Below are 19,572 nucleotides of genomic sequence, written 5' to 3' on the forward strand. Positions count from 1 at the left end.
CTCTCCACGCCACAGCACTTTGTGTCTGCTACTGTAGCATGTATCATGTTGCGTTTTTATAACATTTCTTGTGCCTGCCTTTTTGTGGAGGATTTAGGACAGTTGTCCTTTGCTTCTTTCCATGTCTGCCTTTACACCTAGACTGTGAGCTCCCAAAAGACAGGATTAAATCTGTCTTTTTATCCCCATCAACTGTGCTTGGTAAATACAGATATACCTCATAAATGCGGAGTAAAATAAAGGATAAATGTTTTAATGAACACTTCCATTTAAATGAATTCCTGAGCTCCTGTTTATTATCATCTTAATTAGTTTTCATGTTTTAATTGCTTCGGAACTCAAGTCTGCATACGTTAACCAGCTCCCAGGTACATACCTGCTTATAAAATTAGATTATGACGTATGCCGAGAGTCGGGAACGACAGATTAGTGCCGGGCCAGGTCCCCTGGTGGGGTGCAGGCGTGACTGGCCGTGTCTGGTTAACACACAGGACAGACCCCCAGTTGCCTTTTTGTGTTGAGTGAAGAAGAGATGCCCAGCGAAAAACCTCTTAACTATGTTTACTGCTGGGATTAGACGCGTGTGGGTATGTTTGGTGAATCCTTGAGTCTTCTCTGAAGCAGATTTTCAGGTTGGGGGACTGCGATTTCTTCTGGAAGAGAATGAGTTTTAAGAGAAAATAGCCAGGCATGATAGGCTAAGCCAATGGCACATCCTTCCTGACATTGGAAGGAAAGAGAATTCTGTGCCCAGCAGGTGTGTTGCTTGGATTCTCTCCTCTGCCCAACATTACACCCAGGGAAGGCAGCAAGGCAGAAAGCTATGTCAAAGCTGGAGAGATTCTCCCAAGAAGCTCTCTAACACTTGGGGTTCTGTTTTCCAGTACACTGGGGTCCTTCGAACGGAGTGTAACAGGAGGTGAGCGGCCGTTCTGTCTCTCCCCTTCCTCGCCAGCACTGCTTCACGTTCTGCATAAACTTCAGGGGAGACGTTTAATCTCCTACCTTCATGTTTTCACAGAGGAAGGAACCTTGTTCTCCCTCCTACCAGGACTGTGGTGTCTGAAGGAAACTTCTAGCTTCTTTCCCAGCCCTGCAAAGGAGGAGTGGGGGGCGGGGGGACGTCCCTGTATTGCAAGTGACTGTTCGTGCATAGATCTCTTGCTCTGCCGGACCCACATGGGAGCAGCGGACATTCAGACCGTCTGGCTCACTCCCACCCTTCCCTCTCCGTGCTCTGGTCTGCCAGTATAACAGGTTGACGAGGCAAGACTGTGACCTTCCGACCGTTGCCTGCGTGCCGAGCTCGCTCTAAAAGATCCATCTGGATCTGGGATCACCTTCCCAACCCACCCCGGGATCCAGACGCCCCCAGTGTCTGCATTTTGGTGGGAATAGGGTGAAACACTTCGGTTTTAGATCCAAATCACATTCTCCAGCCCAAAATTTACCAAAGTTTACGAGACACATTGGGCACTTGCCCAGTTCACTCATAATCCGGTTCATTAATAAATCCACCAGTGACCATCGATGAGCTATCAGTTCCTAGACTCTGCACTTTATCCTTTGGAATCTGGAAGGGAGTCAGGAGGGATCGTAACCTCCTCTAGCATCCACGTGAGGTACTGGTCTGCCACCGTCAAGGCCCAAGGAATCGGTGGGTTGTGCCCAACAGCGTCATGGCAGAGGATTGACACGTGCCCTCAGAGAGTCAGCACGGCAAAGCCTGACGGGCAGCGCTGGTGAATTACGCCGGGAGTGGCTGCCCCTGGTGGAGCTTCGGGAGAAGCTGGGCGCTGATGGAGGGCTGCGGTGCCCAGCAAGAGTCTGTCCATGAGGACCTGTGAGAAGTCAAGGCACCACCTGGTGGCTTCCAGAAACGTTCTGAGGATGGAGAAGGTTTCCGTGGAGACTGAGGACCTACACCACGTTGGTGAAGCCATCGACCTCGTTCGTACTCACAAACTGCTGGCTGCTGGGAAAGTCATGGTCACCTTTGTTCCACTCTCCAGCTGGGCACTCGGTCCTCAGGGCACCTTGTCTGAGACGCGTGAGCATCGCAGGGATAGGAACTGACTAACTCACTTGAAGTGTTGACCATTACGTTACTATTAGCAGGATGACCAGTTGAAACAAGGAAGCCACTGTGGTTCGGAGGTGTGAATGTGCTAGTTCAAGGACTCCAAGTAATTTTTCGGGCATTTCCGAGTGAGTTCGGAATATGAGTGAAAACGAAGCTCGCAAGCTAGAAATGAAGGCTCATTCTGTTAAACATGTTTTCAAAGCCGATGTCATTATCCAATGTATCTTGGGGATACAGAGGATTCTCTATATCCTCAAGAAATTCTCTTTCTTGGCACCTCAAAAACACACTGCAGATCAAAACTGTTTGTTCTCAAAGTGAATTTCTTTCAGCTAAGTTATTATTTCAAAGGATAATGCAAAATCTGTGCACCGTTTCCATCTGAAAGCTGATCCAACAATCAGATGCTGCTTAACGCATGTTTAAAATTTGACTTTTGACTTACCAACCAAATGTACACAAATACTCACATGCATACACAAAATTTTATTTTGCTATAAAATGCATCTTTTCAGTTATAAATATTATGGTTATAATTTTAGACATTTCCTTTTTGCTCAGAAGCAATTGCTTATTCTCTTCCAGATAGTGGTAATATTTGTTTCCTGTTTTCATTGAAATGAAAGCTCGGACAATTCTGAAATCTCGGAAACATTTTTATTTGCATATACTTTTATTTATTTATAATAAATCCTTCTATTTACTTATGATACTCATCTGGATTTTATTCTTTCTACTCCCAGGAATGTTTGTATCCGTTACTCTCTGTCTCCTGGATCCGTATCAGAATTTGAGGTTTTTTAAACAACAAATTCACATCTAAATTGAGTTTGATAAACTTTCATGTCATTAATCTATTCCGTGTATTTAAGGGTTTAGTTCCACAATTACATGTGTTCTCAATATTCTAAACAATTAGGCAGTCTTTAGAATATTTTTCCAGCTGTGTTGACAAGTTGGCAAATAGGTATTTTTTCTGCAATTCTGCCCCAGTAACTTTATCTCAAAATTAATAATCATATATTCCGGTCATGGAAGGGTGGTTTGGTGGGGCGGAGGACAGGAGTGCACTTTTGGAAAAGGAGACCTGGGGTCAAACTGCTTCCTAGCTGCGCGGTGTGGAGTAAGTGGCGCCCCCCCCCCCAAGCTCGGCGTCTGTGTGTGCGGACTAGGAATCGCGCGCACTGATGAGCAGATTAAAGAAGACCACGTTTGTGAGTACTTGTCACACAGGAGGCACCGAAAAACGCCAGTTTCATTATCTAATAGCATCTTTCTCCCCGGAAGCAGACTGTGTCCGGGGATGTGCTGTACCACTCATCTTAGGAATAGCTATGAAGCCACGGGACTGTGGGGCTCCACGTTCCCCCAGAGATCAGTTAATTATTGGAATTCCACAGATAAGAAGCCCGGGCGCCGGAAAGCAAAATGTCGCAGAGGGTCCTTTTCCCTATTTTGTATAATAAAGAAATTGGAGGCAGAATCACTACTGGCTCACGTTTCCATCTGAAAACTGCAGGCGAAACCAACCCTCAGAAAAGTGGCAACGGGCGTGAGCCAGACTTCCTGACAGCGTAAGGTTCATTCCTCGAGTAAGAAAAACACAGCCTCGTTTGAGATAGGGATTTCTTCACTTTGCTCTAATGATGCAACTGAATGCTTTGCAAAACCTGAAAATTATGAACTGAATGAGTATAATCTGTCGTCCAACTTGTAAAGACCCTCACTGTGACTGATAATCTACATGCTCAGCGGCGTTTCAGATGCACTCCAGGTATTTTCATCTGAGATTATCACTGTCACTGACAGCTGGAACCTGAACACTAACTCTGGGCCTAATCCCATGAACCTGCCACCTGCACAGGCCTTCCTACTCCTCAGCACGACAGAAGGCTTGGATTAGAGGCAGGTTTCTCGTGCCGCAGACCTTTACATTTCTGCATCGTAATTTTTATTGTATACGTATCTGTAATGTTACTCACTTGTCGAATGGCTTTCAGTTTAAACATAATCGCCTCCTAAATGATAGTACCTACCATATTTGCTATACTGACTTCAGTTTTCTAATATAAAGATCATTTCATGGCTATAAAAATGAAAGATGTGTAAATACCACGTAAAATCATCTCTGGCTTCCTCACAGCCTAGCAGAATCTCAGCCTTACTCCGGCTCATCCCCGAGGCTGGGCGGCATGAAGTGCAGTTTGCAACGACAAAGTCCTTTCTATTCCCAAGTGATTAGTCTCTGGGATTAAACAAGCCCCCGTTCTGGTTCGTGTGCTTTTTTGGGGTGTGGGGGGTGGGGGTTTGTAGTAGCATTCATTTACTTTTGGGTCAGCACTAAGTGAACACGGAGCCAACTCCGACAAAGTATCCTGTTTATAAAATTGTTTAAAGGATCTGATCACCACCATAGGAAAGCAGACTTTCAGATTACGTCCAGTAACATCAATTAAGTCCAAATCTTTCATATCAATTTGTACTTACCCAAGGAAAGTTCATCTGAAAACATTCTTTAACCACGTTCCTTAAAGACTATTAACAGCCCCCCAAATAGCATTCTTTCAAAAATAAAATATTTGAATAGTAATGAGAGGGACAAAGCATGTAAAAAATTAGCCCTCATTAGTGAAGAATGTATATTTTGGAAAAGATCTTGGAGAGTAAAAGAAAATCCCAGCCCCACATGAACGTTCCCCAGCAAACCTCTTGATTGAACTGGTTCATTTTCACAAAATTCCTTCTTTTCACCAAAAATTTAAAATTGCACTCCACCATTTCTCTCAAATCTAACAAGTCTATTTTCTTTTTGTTTTTACTAAATGCATAAATAATCATGACTTTTTTCTATTGATACATAAATGCATGGATGTAACTTAATATATGTGCCCACATGTACAGATACACGCATATGCATCTCTACACAATGAACACACACATAGGCTGCTTTACTTGGGGAGCTTTAGGATTCGTTGACGGTAGCATCACCCATACGGTGTTCTACAATCCCAAGCAATGTTAAATGGGTGTTCCCAGGATTTGACAAAAAGAAAACCATGATTAAATAAGCAAAACTTAACAACTTATAGCACTATATACATTTTGAATTTCCAAGAAAAGCATATAGCATATAAAAACTTTAATGCATAGAAAATTGCATGCTGAGTAGGTCTGGGATGGGATCTAAGATTCTGCATCTCTAGCAAGTTCCCAGCTGACGCTGCTGCTCTGGTCCGAGGACCAAACTCTGAGTAGCAAGGGAGGAAGGTTTCCTAAAGTCCCCTCACTAGTGAGACTAGTGAGCACTAGTGCCTTCCTCACACTAAATTGGGTGTTTGGATTTGGGGTTGGCTGACTGACGTCTTGGTTGGTGCTTGTTGGTTTTGAAAATAAACCTCAGTGTTTCATAACTTTTAAAACTGTTAATATTCTGAATCCTCTCACTTTATAGGCTGGTGAAGGTCATTTTTTAAAAATCACTGTAAATTTACCTAATTGACTTTTACCTTTCCATTGGCTTTGCCTTGTTTCACTTGAATTGTACTTGGGAAAACTTCAGGTCCTATACCATTGTGGGAAGGGATGAAGGGAAGAAAAGGGCCTGTCTTTTGAGTTCTCCTTCAGGCTGCAATGAAGAATGTGCACTTTATAAGTATAATAAAAATGTGCTTGACTCCTATAACCAGACTAAAATTTTACTAGCAAACAATTGTTTGAATTTATATTATCGACATTTCTCGGTCGGCTACGGAACACTGAATCATGGGACCACGCATTCCCAAGCGCTTCAGGTCGCCGGCGGGTCAGCCCCCCACCCCTTTCCACTCACTCGTCCAGCCCCCCATTCTCCTCTCCGTCCACCTGTGTCCGATCATAACTCCGCCACCGCACACCCAGGCTCCACCCACCCATGCAGCCATGCGACCCCCACTCGTCCCCCTGCCTGCACAACCACCCACCCATTCACCCAAAGACCGTCCCTTTACAGGAACGTGTTTGACAGTATTTATGTGACGTGGTTTCTTTGCAAACGTAGAGTTAAAGCAAAATGTATCTGTGCGTTTAGGGTACGTAAAAGAGTAAATTACATGGCATTTTACAGGCTCCTAATATCCTTCCCTATGCACTAAACTCTCTCTGTAAATAAGAGTCCTTTCGATGGTAGATGTTGAACAGCGGCTGGAGTGGGCTTGTGGGGGGGGCAGCAGCGTGTGGGAGCTGAGCTGTGAGCCGTCTAACATGCTTGCTTAACCTGACGCTCCTAATCCCTCATTCCATTAAGGATTCAGTCCATTAATGGTTCATTCAGTCTTTTCCTGCCGCATTTCCTGCCATTTCCCTTTATGCTACTCTCCGGCCAGCTAAACGAAGTTACTGGAAATTGCCCAAACAATGCCTGTGACTGAACCTTCCCTCCATCCGGTCGGCACTCCCTGTCCATCCGGTATGTCTGGTTCACGGTCTAGTACCTGTCTTTGCTCCCAAAAGTTTCCCCAAATGTGCCCTCTCTGGTTTGTCATCCCCATGTCTCCTGACCTTACGTGGGCCTTAATAATAATTTAAAAGTAACCCTATCCTGATTCTGAGTTAAAATCCAGATGAGGAAAAAAGGGGCCCCTGGGTGGCTCAGTCAGTTAAGCGTCTGCCTTCGTCTTGAATAAAATCTTTTAAAAGAAAAAATGATGTTATAGTCTTGATTGAATTAAATTATTGACCTTCTGGAGCATAAGCTATAAAAATTACATATCCTTACTTTCTGATGTATTAATTCTTACACTACTTTTTCCTCTAAAAGTTTCCTCTTATTAATAGTCCAGTCAATGTCAGACTTGTGAAGAATCCCAGAGCCATAGTTTGGGACTTACCAGTAGCCATTTCTGCTGCGACCTTTAGATTTTAGGACACGTTGGGGATGCAAAGCCTTTATACCGTCCGCAAAAATCTCCCCTACCCTTTTTCCATTTAAGAAAATGATTACAGCTTTTGTTGTTGTTAGTATTCACTCAAACACTATGTGAATTCTCCATGATTTTTATATGAAAGAGAAAGAAACAAAAAAACCCGACTCAGCTGGTAGCTCAAAATCGTATCTTACAGATTTGTCCTAAGGCTGGAGACAAGAGTGCATTGTGTTAAAATCCTTATTTTTAAATAAGGATTATTTAAAAATAATAACCCTTATTTTAAAATAAGGATTAAAATCCTTATTTTTAAAATCCTTATTTTTAAAAATGCGTTGCTCCAAGATAGAGCCCAGCAGCTCCAGGAGTTGGTTTTGGTATCTTTGCTAATTTGTGTTCATTGCATTCTGACAGACCTATATCATGTCTTTGGTATTTTCTCCCCTTTTAGCATCAAAATCTTCTAACCTTAAAACGACGGTGTGTGCCAGGGCTTGGGTCGTGGAGACGTGAGGTGAACCATCTGGCAGAGTGGACTTGCCCGGGTCCCTCTGCCTCGGGGCTGGAGGCCGCAGGGCTGGTCTGGGTGGGCGGTGGCCCCCCGAAGCCCCGTGACCCGTGCACAGGCCCCGCACATGCCTGCCGCCCCAGGGTCCACCTCCCCTGCGTGGGTCGAGGCCTGTCCTGGAGGCCACTTAACCATCCGCCTTGCCTGAGCGGCTGTGCCATGCGGCCGTTTGCCAGACTGGGGCAGCTCAGGGCAGGTGTCCGGGAGCAGCCGGGCTCCTAGGAGCCACTGCGCAACCGTGGTGGAGAGAAAACCATTGCTCTCAACCTGACGGGACCGGCACTGGGCTGGCTCTGGGGCGCACCACTCAGCACGTGGAGAAGCTTCTGGGTCTGTCTGGCTTTTCCCCGGTGCATCCCAGGATGATCCCAAACGCTGAGAGGCCATAAAGGAAACCGGAGCGTGAAGTCCTCTTAGCATCTCCGAACACAGGTCCAGCGGCTCCAGAGACAAGAACGAGCTTCAGGGGCGCGGGGGCAGAGGTCAAAGTCCGCAGAGCGCTCAGCTTCAGCCTTGGAGGTCAGTGAGGGGAGTTTTCTAAGGAAAAACAAACAAGTGAAATGCCAGTTCTTGAAAATTAGCTAACACACATATTTTTACTTTGGACAGGGAGAGGGTTTCAACGGCGTTGACACAGTCATTTATGCAAACCTGCCTGGGCCTTGGCGGACTCCAAGTGGACCTGGGGACAGGGGACTCTGGGGACAGAGCTGCTGCCGCAGCGGCGGGAGCCCCTGACCCTTCCTCGGTGACCAGACCCCGCGCGTGTCAAATGCTGCCGTGACCCGCAGGCCCGTCTCGCACGTCCCCGGCGGGATGACCGTCGCTCCTGCCGCTGCCGGAGTCCGCTCGGCCTCGCGCTGGCGGCGGCCCCGGGCTCTCGGACTCCGGGAACGGGCCGGGGTGGTTCCGGCGCCCGCCGCCGCCCTCGCGCGGAAGAGAAACAAGAGCGAGAAGCGCGAGAGGAGCGCGTCAGCCCCGCGGTTCCCCTCTGCGAGCCGGCCGTGTTCGGACGCGGACCCGGACCCGGACCCGGAGCCAGACCCGGACTCAGACCCGGACCCGGAGCCGGACCCGGAGCCGGACCCGGAGCCAGACCCGGAGCCAGACCCGGACTCGGACCCGGAGCCGGAGCCAGACCCGGACCCGGACTCGGACCCGGACCCGGACCCGGAGCCGGAGCCAGACCCGGAGCCAGACCCGGACTCGGACCCGGAGCCGGACCCAGAGCCAGACCCGGAGCCAGACCCGGACTCGGACCCGGACCCGGAGCCGGAGCCAGACCCGGACTCGGACCCGGACCCGGACCCGGACCCGGAGCCAGACCCGGACTCGGACCCGGAGGAGCCGGAGCCAGACCCGGACCCGGACTCGGACCCGGACTCGGACCCGGAGCCGGAGCCAGACCCGGACTCTGACCTGGACCCGGACCCGGACCCGGAGCCGGAGCCAGACCCAGACCCGGACTCGGACCCGGACTCGGACTCGGACCCGGACTCGGACCCGGACTCGGACCCGGACCCGGAGCCAGACCCGGACTCGGACCCGGAGCCGGAGCCGGAGCCAGACCCGGACTCGGACTCGGACCCGGACCCGGAGCCAGACCCGGACTCGGACCCGGAGCCGGAGCCAGACCCGGACCCGGACTCGGACCCGGACTCGGACCCGGAGCCAGACCCGGACTCTGACCTGGACCCGGACCCGGAGCCGGAGCCAGACCCAGACCTGGACTCGGACTCGGACCCGGACCCGGACGCGGACCCGGACCCGGACTGGGACTTGGACCCGGACTCGGGCCCGGACCCAGACGCGCTTCTGCGTCCGGGTCCCGGAGCCGCGTCTGTCCGGCGCGCAGAGCCCCGACGCGCACGGGGGTCCCGCGGGCCAGGGAGAGCTCCGCCCGGCCTCGGCCTCCTCCACGCAGAAGCCGCCCCCGCCTCCCCCCAGCCCCGCCGCCCGCTTCGGCCCGGCCCGCCCCGCCGTCCTCCCCGCGGGCCTTGGCCTTCCGGGGCCGTGGCGGCAGGAGCGACCCGCGGGCACTGACCGCGCTTTCCCCCCCAGAGACGCGGCCCGGGTCCCCTCATGTCTTCCGGAGGGACGGACGGCGCCAGCGGCTCTCGGTGACCGCGGACCGGAGGCGGGTCGGGGACGGCGCCCCGGGGGCTGAGCCAGTGCGCGCGCCGGACCACCGTCCGCTGGGCCGGCTCCGGCTCCGGTGACTGACCTCCGCGAAGGCCGGACCCCGCGGGCAGCGGCTCCGGCAGCCGCCCCTGCCCTTCGCCGCCGCAGAGCGGGGCCCGGGGGTCGGTGTCCGGCCGCTTCGAGAACCGTCTCGGGCGCGGCGGGCGCGGCGCGATCGGGAAAACCGCTTCGGGCGCCCGGGCGGCGGCTGCGAGGACCAGAGCGGACGGGACGGTGCAGTGACCGCGCTGGTTTCGTGCAGCGGGAGAAACTGAGGCGCGGACGGAGGAGCGTCACGCAGGCCGCGGGGCTGCACGTCGGGGCAGATGGGCTCGTCCCTCCGCCGTCGCGGCCGCTTCCAGGCGGGTCTTGTTCTCCGACGAGCGGAGCCGGCGGGGCGTCACCGGCCGCCCCATCCAGGGAGGGCTGCGTGTTTTCGGGTTCGGGGGAGTTACCTGACCTCTGCCAAATGCAGTGTTGGTAAAAAATATATTAAGTCGTGGAACGTAGCAGAACCGCCCCCCCAAGAGCGAAGATGCTGGCACCGTGGGAACGTCCTTCCGGCTCTCCCCCAGGACCCCACTGCGCCCCACCCCCCTCCGCCCAGAGGTCCGCAGGCTTCTGGAGTTTAGGCTTCTCCGTTCTGGGGCTTTATTTAACACTTTTATCACATAAGCATGTGTCATTAGCTAATACAAAATTAAGTTTGTTCTTGAGTTTTATAGAAATAGTGCATTGTATGTAGTTCTCTGCAACGTACTTAATCATTTCAATTTCACGTTTCTAAGGTTAGTCTATATTGTTGCTTAAGCTGTTCTTTACTCCTAGTCACCGCTGTATAATATTCATTATGAGACTTTATCAAAATTTAGTCACTCTGGATTTTTGGGTTTATGAGTGAAGGATTAACTCCACACTGGGCTGAGGTAGTTGTTCAACAATCTCTCCAAGTCAGTGGTTTCCACAACTTTTTTTGTACCCTTATCAAAAACAAATATTTTATATTGCACCCCAGTATAAATACACACATAAATAACCGACGCAAAGATTAATGGAATAATGTTATTTTTACCATGTTTGGTGTACTCTAATATGCCTAATCCCATCCATCTATTTCATTCTTATTTTGCAACACTTAACGCCTAACTTTTTTATTTTCACCAAATTGTTTTCATTACCCTCCCTGCGCAGAGCACAATTTGAAAAACTCTGCTCTAGGTCTTTCAGTGCAGAATGACTTAGGAGGTCGAGAAGTATAGCGGCTTCTTTTTAATAGTATGAAATTGATCGGGTTCCAGAAAAACAATGTAGCAAAATCCCTGTAAGGCCCAGTGTTCTTTATTGTGATCACTGTGATTATGAGAACTCGTCCGTCATATCCGTAAAGCTCCCCTAATGAGATAAAAAAATCTTCCACAAACTTAAATGTCTTTTTAATCTAAACTAGATTTTGAAAAATTCAGCACAATATGTATCAGAGGTTTTAATAGGATAATTTTTCATATCACTTTAGGAAATTTAACTTGTCATGAGACAAGACAAAGCACTCTTTCTTTTGCGTCGGAGATAGTAGGTGGCTTTCCAGATGAGGCATCAAAAAGCTAAGTCTTACACTTCAGCATCTCTGCTGTGGCTTCCATCGTTAGGCTGTAACAAGAGAAATGGGTGCCATGAGGTCTACACCTGACTCTCTCTACTGCATAAAGACACTAAGAAAAATTCTGTATTTTAGCCTTCTGAGGAGAACATCGGAAAAGAGTCTGTTGCACTCAGCCCCAAATGCAAAGAGCCCTAAAAGTTCCTTCATGTACTTTATCAGAGCTGATGGGGATTTATTATTTTCCATCCCAATCACAAACAGCTTCAAAGTTCAAGGGACAAAGTTCCTTTCTTGTTACAAGAGAATTCTGGAATGCGGAGTAGATCTGTGTGCCAGGTGTCCTCACCCCAAAGAAGACAGAGTTAGAAGAACAGATTCCTTTGCCACTTTCCCCTTTACGCCTCTCACACCCAATGTGGAGAAGGGGTTAAGGAGCCCGGGGCCCTCAGTGAGGTTCCCATGGTGTTAGAAAGTTCTGTTTGTCTCTAGACTCTCTCTCTTGCTTGGGAATGGAATTATTCTGTATTAGAACTACTGATGTCCTCTCCAAGTAAAGCAGGAAATATTTTTAGGAAGAACTAAACATGTATTTTTATAATTATGATAACATTGGGTTATTCTTGGATCTTAAATTAGTCTCTTCCTTCTTAACCTTCCTTTCTCTTTCTTTAGAGATAGCCAAAAAGTTAGAAATATTTCAATTTCTAATTCTTTAGGCAGATTTTTTATTTTTTGTGTTTGTTCTTCCTTTCTGTATTATTTTGAGGACTCCTGGTTCACATTCACCATACTAACCTTTTTCCCTTTATGTTTCGTTTGTAAATCGTTGGCCGTTTTACAATTTTTATTTAAGAAACTGTTTCTATAAGAGATAATTTACATTTTGGAGGAGTCCTTAGTGATTAAGAGGGAGTGCTCTGGAACCAGACTTCTTGAGTTCAAGGTCCAGCTCTTCTGCCTTCTAGTTTTGTGAACTTGACAAGTGACTTAAACACTTGTGCCTCAGTTTCTTCATCTGTAATACAGAAATAATGTCTTTTTCAAGGTTTTTTGTAGGATTAAACAAATTAATACATACAAATGAGTAGACCAGTATCCTACACAGAGCAAAGGCTCAATCATGTTATTCTTACAATAATCATCATTACTATATCATTAGACAATTGTTACAATTGTTATAACTATCAACATTACTCTATCATTAGACAATTGTTTTACTGTATGGCAGCCATGACCTCCCTCTTAATGACTGAGAAGCTAATACTGATTTTTTAATTTCTAAATTGGTTAAAACCACACATTTTTTTCCTCTCCAGAAAACAATTTGTCCAACATAACTTTCTGACAATACTTTAGCTTTGTTTAGTTATCATATAAGATAAAGTATATAAAGTGATCTACAAATCATAAGGTTCTATACAAATGCCAGTTATTAAAATGCTTCCTACTAGGAAAATTTCAATTTTCCAAATGCCATTATTTAAGAGAGGTCTTATCTTTTCTTCTGGAAAGAAATTTGAGGTGATTTTCCCATAAAGAGTAATCTTTACAGAGCCTCAAAGATCTCAGAGTCAGATTTGCTGATGACATTTTTCATTATTGGGATAAGGATTTAGATTGTATCAGATTTAAGCACATTCGCAATTTCAGCTTTCCTTCAACAAAGATATGAACAGATTGCTGTCCCCTGTCTCTAAAAAAACCCAACAAAACAAAACAAAAGCCTTCCGCTTGCAGGAATTACAACAACCAATGTTAAAAAAAATAGGTTTCCAGAAACTTCAACTCTCAGTCCATTTGATCCACACTTCACTTAGCTAACTATGATCAATTGTGTGTCTTATGAAATTTCCCGGGGAGTTAGCTGGCCTGCAGACCAGCACTCGGCTGCCAAAATATCTGAGACCATCGCCACACAGTATCTGCCCTTCAATTTCCTTTTGTGCACACGGTGCAAGTCTCCCCTGAATAAGACTTTAGCATGGTATATGGGCTCCTTTTCTCTGGCTGTGGGCCCCACGCAATTGGGCAGCTAATCAGCATCTAATATTACCATATGTCAAATTATTTCCGGAGGGTCTTTGCCTCCTTGACTAAATTTTAAGCCCTGGAAATCAAGGGTCGTACTTTATAGTATTCGTAATCTTTCTGTAATGGCCAGCCAAGTCCTAAGCCTATAATGATTGCCCAGGGAGTGCTGATTGATTGATGAATGGAAACTCATGGAAGCCTCCTCTAGAATCTAACGAGACAAAACCCACATTTTCCCCAATGAAACAGTTTTTTCACTTCTGCTCAGCCTGTTGTACAGCCTTCTCCGATGCCTGGGTGACCGGCAGTAAAGCAGGAGAGACGAGAAAAGCCCCAGCTGGGGTTTAAAGGGCCTGGATTCCAAGTGCTGAATGAGAGCGGAATATTGAACCCAGAGCCTCAGTCTTCTCATCAGTAAAATGGGAAAAATGATGTCCGCCTCCACATTTGAGGATTGGAGAAAACACTTTATATAAAAGGCCTTGCAGAATGTCTTGCGGGGGCACAGCAAGAGTCGGCCGGGAACCGTGCCAGAGAGGGGGCGCTGACTGACGTTGGCGGTGGTCGCCTCACAGACTCCGCAGGCCAGAACCCCGCGCGCGATCTTCCCCAAACCTGGTCGTCCGTTACAGAAGGGCGCCATTCCCCACCCACTTCTGCAAAGCCACGTCTGGAATTCCTCCCTAGCACCTGTCCTACCTCCCACGCCCAAGTCAAATACGTCTTGGGTCTTCCTGCGCCTCCGCACCGTGTACAACCGCCGACGGTAAAACTGCCCCGTCCCTGCCCGAGTCCGCCAGACCCTCCGCACGGGCTTCTGTGCTCCACGAGCGGCTCCGGTCTCCGCACAGCACATGAATGAGCTCCTCTATAAAGGCCCGGCAGAGCCCCGCTGTCCCTCGCCGTCTACCACTTGCAGAAAAGTAAAGACTCGGCCCGTAAGATCCCGGGTGATCCGGCCACGCTCTCCGGGTCGTTTTCGGCTCTCCCCGCCCCGTCTGCTCTGTCCTTCCCCACCCGTTCTGTGCCCAGGAGCTGACTTCTATATTTTGCATCAAGGGGCTCCCTCGCTGCCTGATTTACAGCTCACTTGACTCCAGAAAGACGGAGACGGGAGAGCAGCGCGGCTCGGCGTGCACGGCCCCGGGCCCCTCCGTGCCCGTAGCCTCGGACGGGCCGCTTCTCCTCGCAGCCAGGGCCGCAGGGACTCAGCCCTTCCCCGCAGCTCCTGTGCTCGGTGAACGCTCCCGCCGTCCGCCCTGCTGCCCAGGCCTCGTGGCGGCTTCTCATTCTTCTCGGCTTTGTGTTCATCGCGGGGGCCGCCCGGGCCTCATGGATTCCCCTTACCCCGTCAGACGCCACAGTAAAGGGTCCTTTGCTCAGCTGTCCTCAGCGGTCCGGTCTGAGTGTGCCCGGCCTTCCTTACACCCTCACTGAATCCCTCTCCCTCTCGGGCCCCTGGTCTCCGAGGGCGTCACACATGCCATGCTTCCTGCCACCGCTGTCTCGAGTCTCTTTCCTTCGTGAACCTTCATGCACTCCAGGTCTCAGCTCAAACCCTGCTTCCCGGTCGAAGCTTCTCCTGACTCCCAAAGCTGGTCAAGTAACTCACCACATACTTGCCTAGCTCTGTGGGATTTTCCACAGACTGATGAGGAGATAGCAAGCGCCTCATTTAAATAAACACGTCTTTGCCATGAATACGAGAACTGCGTCTGCTTCGGTCATCCCTGTGACCCCGTTCCTAACACAGCGTCGGGTGCGTGTGGTGCCCAGAGCGTGAATGATCCGACAGTGACTGTGTCCAGCTTGGTGGCTGCTGCCTAGAAAACGCGTTCATAGGTGTGTGTCAGCGGATTCCGTTTACATATTTATTTTGTAGATCCGCGTCCCATATGCTAATCAGGGACAATGATTATTTTTTATTATCTCTTCCAATCATTTCAAGGCCAAGCATTTCAAAGTTATGTTAGGAATCCCCCGACTGGGGCGCCTGAGTGGCTCAGTGGGTTAAGCCTCTGCTCTGGCTCAGACCATGATCTCAGGGTCCTGGGATCGAGGCCCACATCGGGTTCTCTGCTCAGCTCGAGGCTGCTTCCTCCTCTCTCTCTGCCTGCCTCTCTGCCTACTTGTGATCTCTCTCTGTCAAATAAATAAATAAAATCTTAAAAAAAAAAACAAAAGCGTCCCCGACGGCCTGTCCGCCTCAGACGACTGTAGCTCTTCTTCCCATGCTCCTCCCGCTCCGCATGGAAGTCCCCCTCCCGTTTTCCCATTTCGTCTTATTTGTAGCCTGGACACCCGCTCCTCTCCACCTGCCCATATCCATGCGACTAATTTCTTCACCTCCTTCAGGGCTGTACGAGAGTCTCGTCGTGGCGCCTACGCTCTCACAGTACTCACATCTCGGAAGCAGCCCCTCGGAATCTCCCGCTCTGCTCTGCTCTTTGATAACCTTTAGCATCATCTGGCACCAGGGATGTTTTTATGGCACTTATCATTTCTTGTCTTCTCTACTAACATTTTGTATCTCAAGGGCCTCCAACAGCACCTGGAGCGTAGTAGGTCTTCAAAAATGTTTGTTGATGAATTTAACTCGTGTCCTTCTCTCAGCCTTTTACTGGCCTGTGCCTTTGTTCACATCTGTTCTTTTCCCTACAATCCAAAGTGCAATTATAGATTTCAAGATTGTCTCTTTCCCTTTGCTCTACCTACACAAAACCCTACCTAGACAAAAGCAGGTGAGGGGAGCGGACGGCACCGGCTTCCAGCTAGAGGACGAGCGAGGCAGAGGAGTACTAAGGCAGCACAGGGGTCGTCACCGGTGGTACTGAAGTGACATTGCGTGGTGACAAATGCTAACTGCCCTCGTGGTGAGCACAGCGTAGCAGAGTGGGGCCGTGTGTTGTACTCCTGAAACCACCGTGACAGTGTGTGTCGAGGACGCTCACAAATTTTTAATTGAAAACTAAGGACGAAAAAAACCAACTTTACCTACACCAAACTTTTTTGGTGAAAAAATTTTAAAAGGAATCTCATGGGATTTAAAGGAAATGCCGTTACCGTAAATGCTTCTTAGATTATTAATTAAGCAATGTGAACACAGGAGTCCTGCTTCCTGGATTAAAGTGAATATTTTGTTCCGAGAGCCATAAAAATGAAAACAAGTGTTAACGGAAGCCCATGAAAGCATAGATAAAATGCCTAATTGCTACGTGCTGAGCAGTTGGTCCGTATCTCCGTTTTACCTTCAAGTCACTTTAGAAAGAAATTTGCCTAAGAAACAAATTTGTCGTATAATCCAGCCATAGGAACTTCTTACAAATTTGTGCTTCGCAGGTCTGAGTTGCAGTCATCACGTGGTTCAGAGTGATGAGTCGAGGCTCTGCAGCCTCCCGAGCGCCTTCTGGAGCGTCAGACATTGCATTTTCCATGGCATCTGAGGCCCCGTCTTATTTACCGAAGGTTGGTTATCTGTGCCCCGTGCACACGGTGACCTTCCCGTAACCGGCCCTTCAGCCCATCAGTCCAACAAGAAGTAGCTATTTAATGACTACTACGAGCTACTATTGTTTCACTAACCGGAGCAGTGTGCCTCCGAGGATGCTAAATGATGGGCATTTCCTGTACCACTAACAACGACAAATATCTGTTAGTCTGAAACGACGTTCATCCAGATGCCGCCTAATGGCTGAGGACATGGAGAGGTGACGTCTGGTTAACACGAGTCCCCGTGCCGTCACGATGTGGCCTCTTCTCTGAGGCATTTACCTCCTTTCCCCTCGTGATTAATCATGCTGAGACTCCGATTGGTTTTTTCCTCCTTTGACGGAAGCATGGTAGCACATTTTATCAGAAATGTTTTATGTGTCTTTTTTTCCCTCCCTTTTACATCACCTGTTAATAAATGAGTAATTAGGAGGTACAGAGGTGGAAACAAAGAAAAATTAATTCCCAGTTCTTCCACATATTTCTTCACTGAAGGTAACTGCTGTTCATGTTGGAATGCATTTGTTTTCGTGGTTTACACACACACACAGACACACACACGTGTGCGCACACGCATACAGCAGTCGTCTGAAACGTGTCGCTGGTGGTAAGCAGGAAAAAGAACAGCCCAACCTTATAAAAGTGACATCTATAAAAAACATACCTAAAAGAAAGAGAGAAAGAGACAAAGGATGAAAACCTCGCCTCTAGGGCAAAGGTTAACAACCGAACTGTCATTCGGACTTGGTGATTTGCTTTCCCCTAAGCTTAGGACTTTCAGGGAATGAGTTTATGATCCCAGGCAGCTTTCTTGGCAGGGGGAGGGTGCCCAGACTTAGCCCTAATTATTACATTTTGTTTCACATTCCCACTTAAACAGCTAACCTTTTTGCTAATGGGTCTGGACTCTGGCAGCTTGAACTGACGGGGCTGTTCTTTCTCTAAATGGCCTTTTGTGAGCGGATAATGACCCCACTCTCTTGAATAGGGTTTTTCTCTACTTGCTATAGCTAAATGCATCATTGCAAAAAACAAAGCAAAGAGAAATTGCAGTAAAATGGTACATAATGGCCCCCTGGGATGGTGAGTAGGCCCGGCTCTCACCGACTTCACACTCTCCTTTTTCCGAAGTTTCATCCAGAACAGTATTTTACCTGGGCTGGGTATGGGGTGGGGAGGGAGGGAGGGAGGTAGACTCTCACCCTGTGCTCTTTGGGCCTTGATCTGGGCTGTGCTTTGAGAGGACAAGCTGCCGCTGAGTTAAGGGTCTTGGCAGTAGAAACGGTGCTTCTCGACCCAGAGCATGGGTCAGAATAAGGGCTCAGAAATATGAATTTCTTCCTGGTCAACCTCGGGCCTCTGAGGGACATTGGTCATTTTTGTCTTCGTACTACAATTCTGGTGTGATACTGAATTTACCACATCTGCCGCACGGGGGTGGGGGCGGGGGGCTTGGGCCACAGATGAATGAAAACTCTCGGAAACCCACTTTTATGTGTTAAAAATCTAGGACAATATAAAAAAACTCCATACGAAGGAGTAATGGTACCAAAGTTCACAAAACTTTGCGGCAGATCCCGATGCACATATTTTCCGCTTAGAGTGAAGCAGGGGTGTGTGTCTCGACTCCTCTGCGGCCTCAGTACGGTCCATTACCTCGGTGTAACTTACAGTCACAACAGGACAATTTCAAGGTCTGGAGACTCCGTAGGTTCGTGAAGACTCCCCACCTGTACCAATCCACTGTCCTCTTCGGTTCATTCTCCCCCTGCGTGCAGAAGCACTTTGTACTGCTCTAGACATTGTCTAGGTACCAGCCGGCCTGATCTAAGCACTGCCCCGTCTCCTGCAGTGAGCTCCCTGCGCTGCTCCTTACTCACCGCGCTCCTGCCGATTACGGCCAATCCGCGCCGCCCACCTCATCTCCTGGGTATTTTAATAGTTTCATTTAATAAAGTAATGACCCATAATGGGTTAATGAAGGGCATTAAGGGTGCTGGGGTACAGCCCTTGGTAGCCCTGCAGGTGCTCCCGAGATGAGTCATTCTCCCCTACTTTCTGGGAGCCTTAGGAGCCCCCGCTCCGGGGGGTAATGACAGTCGTGTCTTTTCTCGAACACGATGCAGGTTCGATGCAGGTGGTACCCGTCCGTGTGTTTACTAGTTTTTACTTCTGGCCTCTGCTAAGGCAGGAGAGTGGGAACGAGGACCGAAACACCGACAGACAGGAGCTTCCGAGGACACCGCTTCCCCCCGACAACTAACTTAGCGGTGAGAGACAAATGCTAGAAATTACAGTACATATGAGTTGAACGTGATCATTTTTATGTCATCACAAGAGACTCTGAATAGGTCTTAAGCAAGTCACACCTTTGTCAAATAATATTAGTTTTAAAAATCCAGGGAGGCTTGGAGAAAAGCAATCAGACTCGTTCTCTGGAGAGGTGTGGCTCAGCCATTCCCGTTTGGAACATTCTAGGGCAAGTGCAGCTTTGCCCCGTCGTCCTGGGCCGCAGCAGCAGACGGGAAGCATGGCACTAACGAGACACACAGATTGGTTCAAAAACCCTGACTTTGCACATGGACTTCGGTGCCCTTTGACTCTCAAAGTTACACTTTCAATGTGACCTCGTCTTTATGACCCACGTGGGAGTCTGAAATGAAACGTCTTTAACACTAGGGAGGCTGGTATATCTTAAAGTAATTCTGTTTTTTTAAAG

General features: G+C 48.7%; 1 protein-coding gene across 1 annotated transcript in view; it reads left to right on the forward strand.

Annotated features, from left to right (window-relative positions):
- The first annotated feature begins 8,368 nt into the window (after positions 1-8,368).
- The window catches only part of LOC122889717 (basic proline-rich protein-like), a 51,873-nt gene continuing 40,669 nt past the window's right edge, over positions 8,369-19,572 (forward strand). Inside the window, exons 1-3 of the mRNA XM_044225084.1 lie at positions 8,369-9,377; positions 9,500-9,723; positions 9,805-9,989. Of these exons, the coding sequence (XP_044081019.1) occupies positions 8,369-9,377; positions 9,500-9,723; positions 9,805-9,989 (1,418 nt within the window). The remainder of the gene's footprint in view (positions 9,378-9,499; positions 9,724-9,804; positions 9,990-19,572) is intronic.

This window comes from Neovison vison, chromosome 11 (assembly GCF_020171115.1).
Source record: "Neovison vison isolate M4711 chromosome 11, ASM_NN_V1, whole genome shotgun sequence".
NCBI lineage: Eukaryota > Metazoa > Chordata > Mammalia > Carnivora > Mustelidae > Neogale > Neogale vison.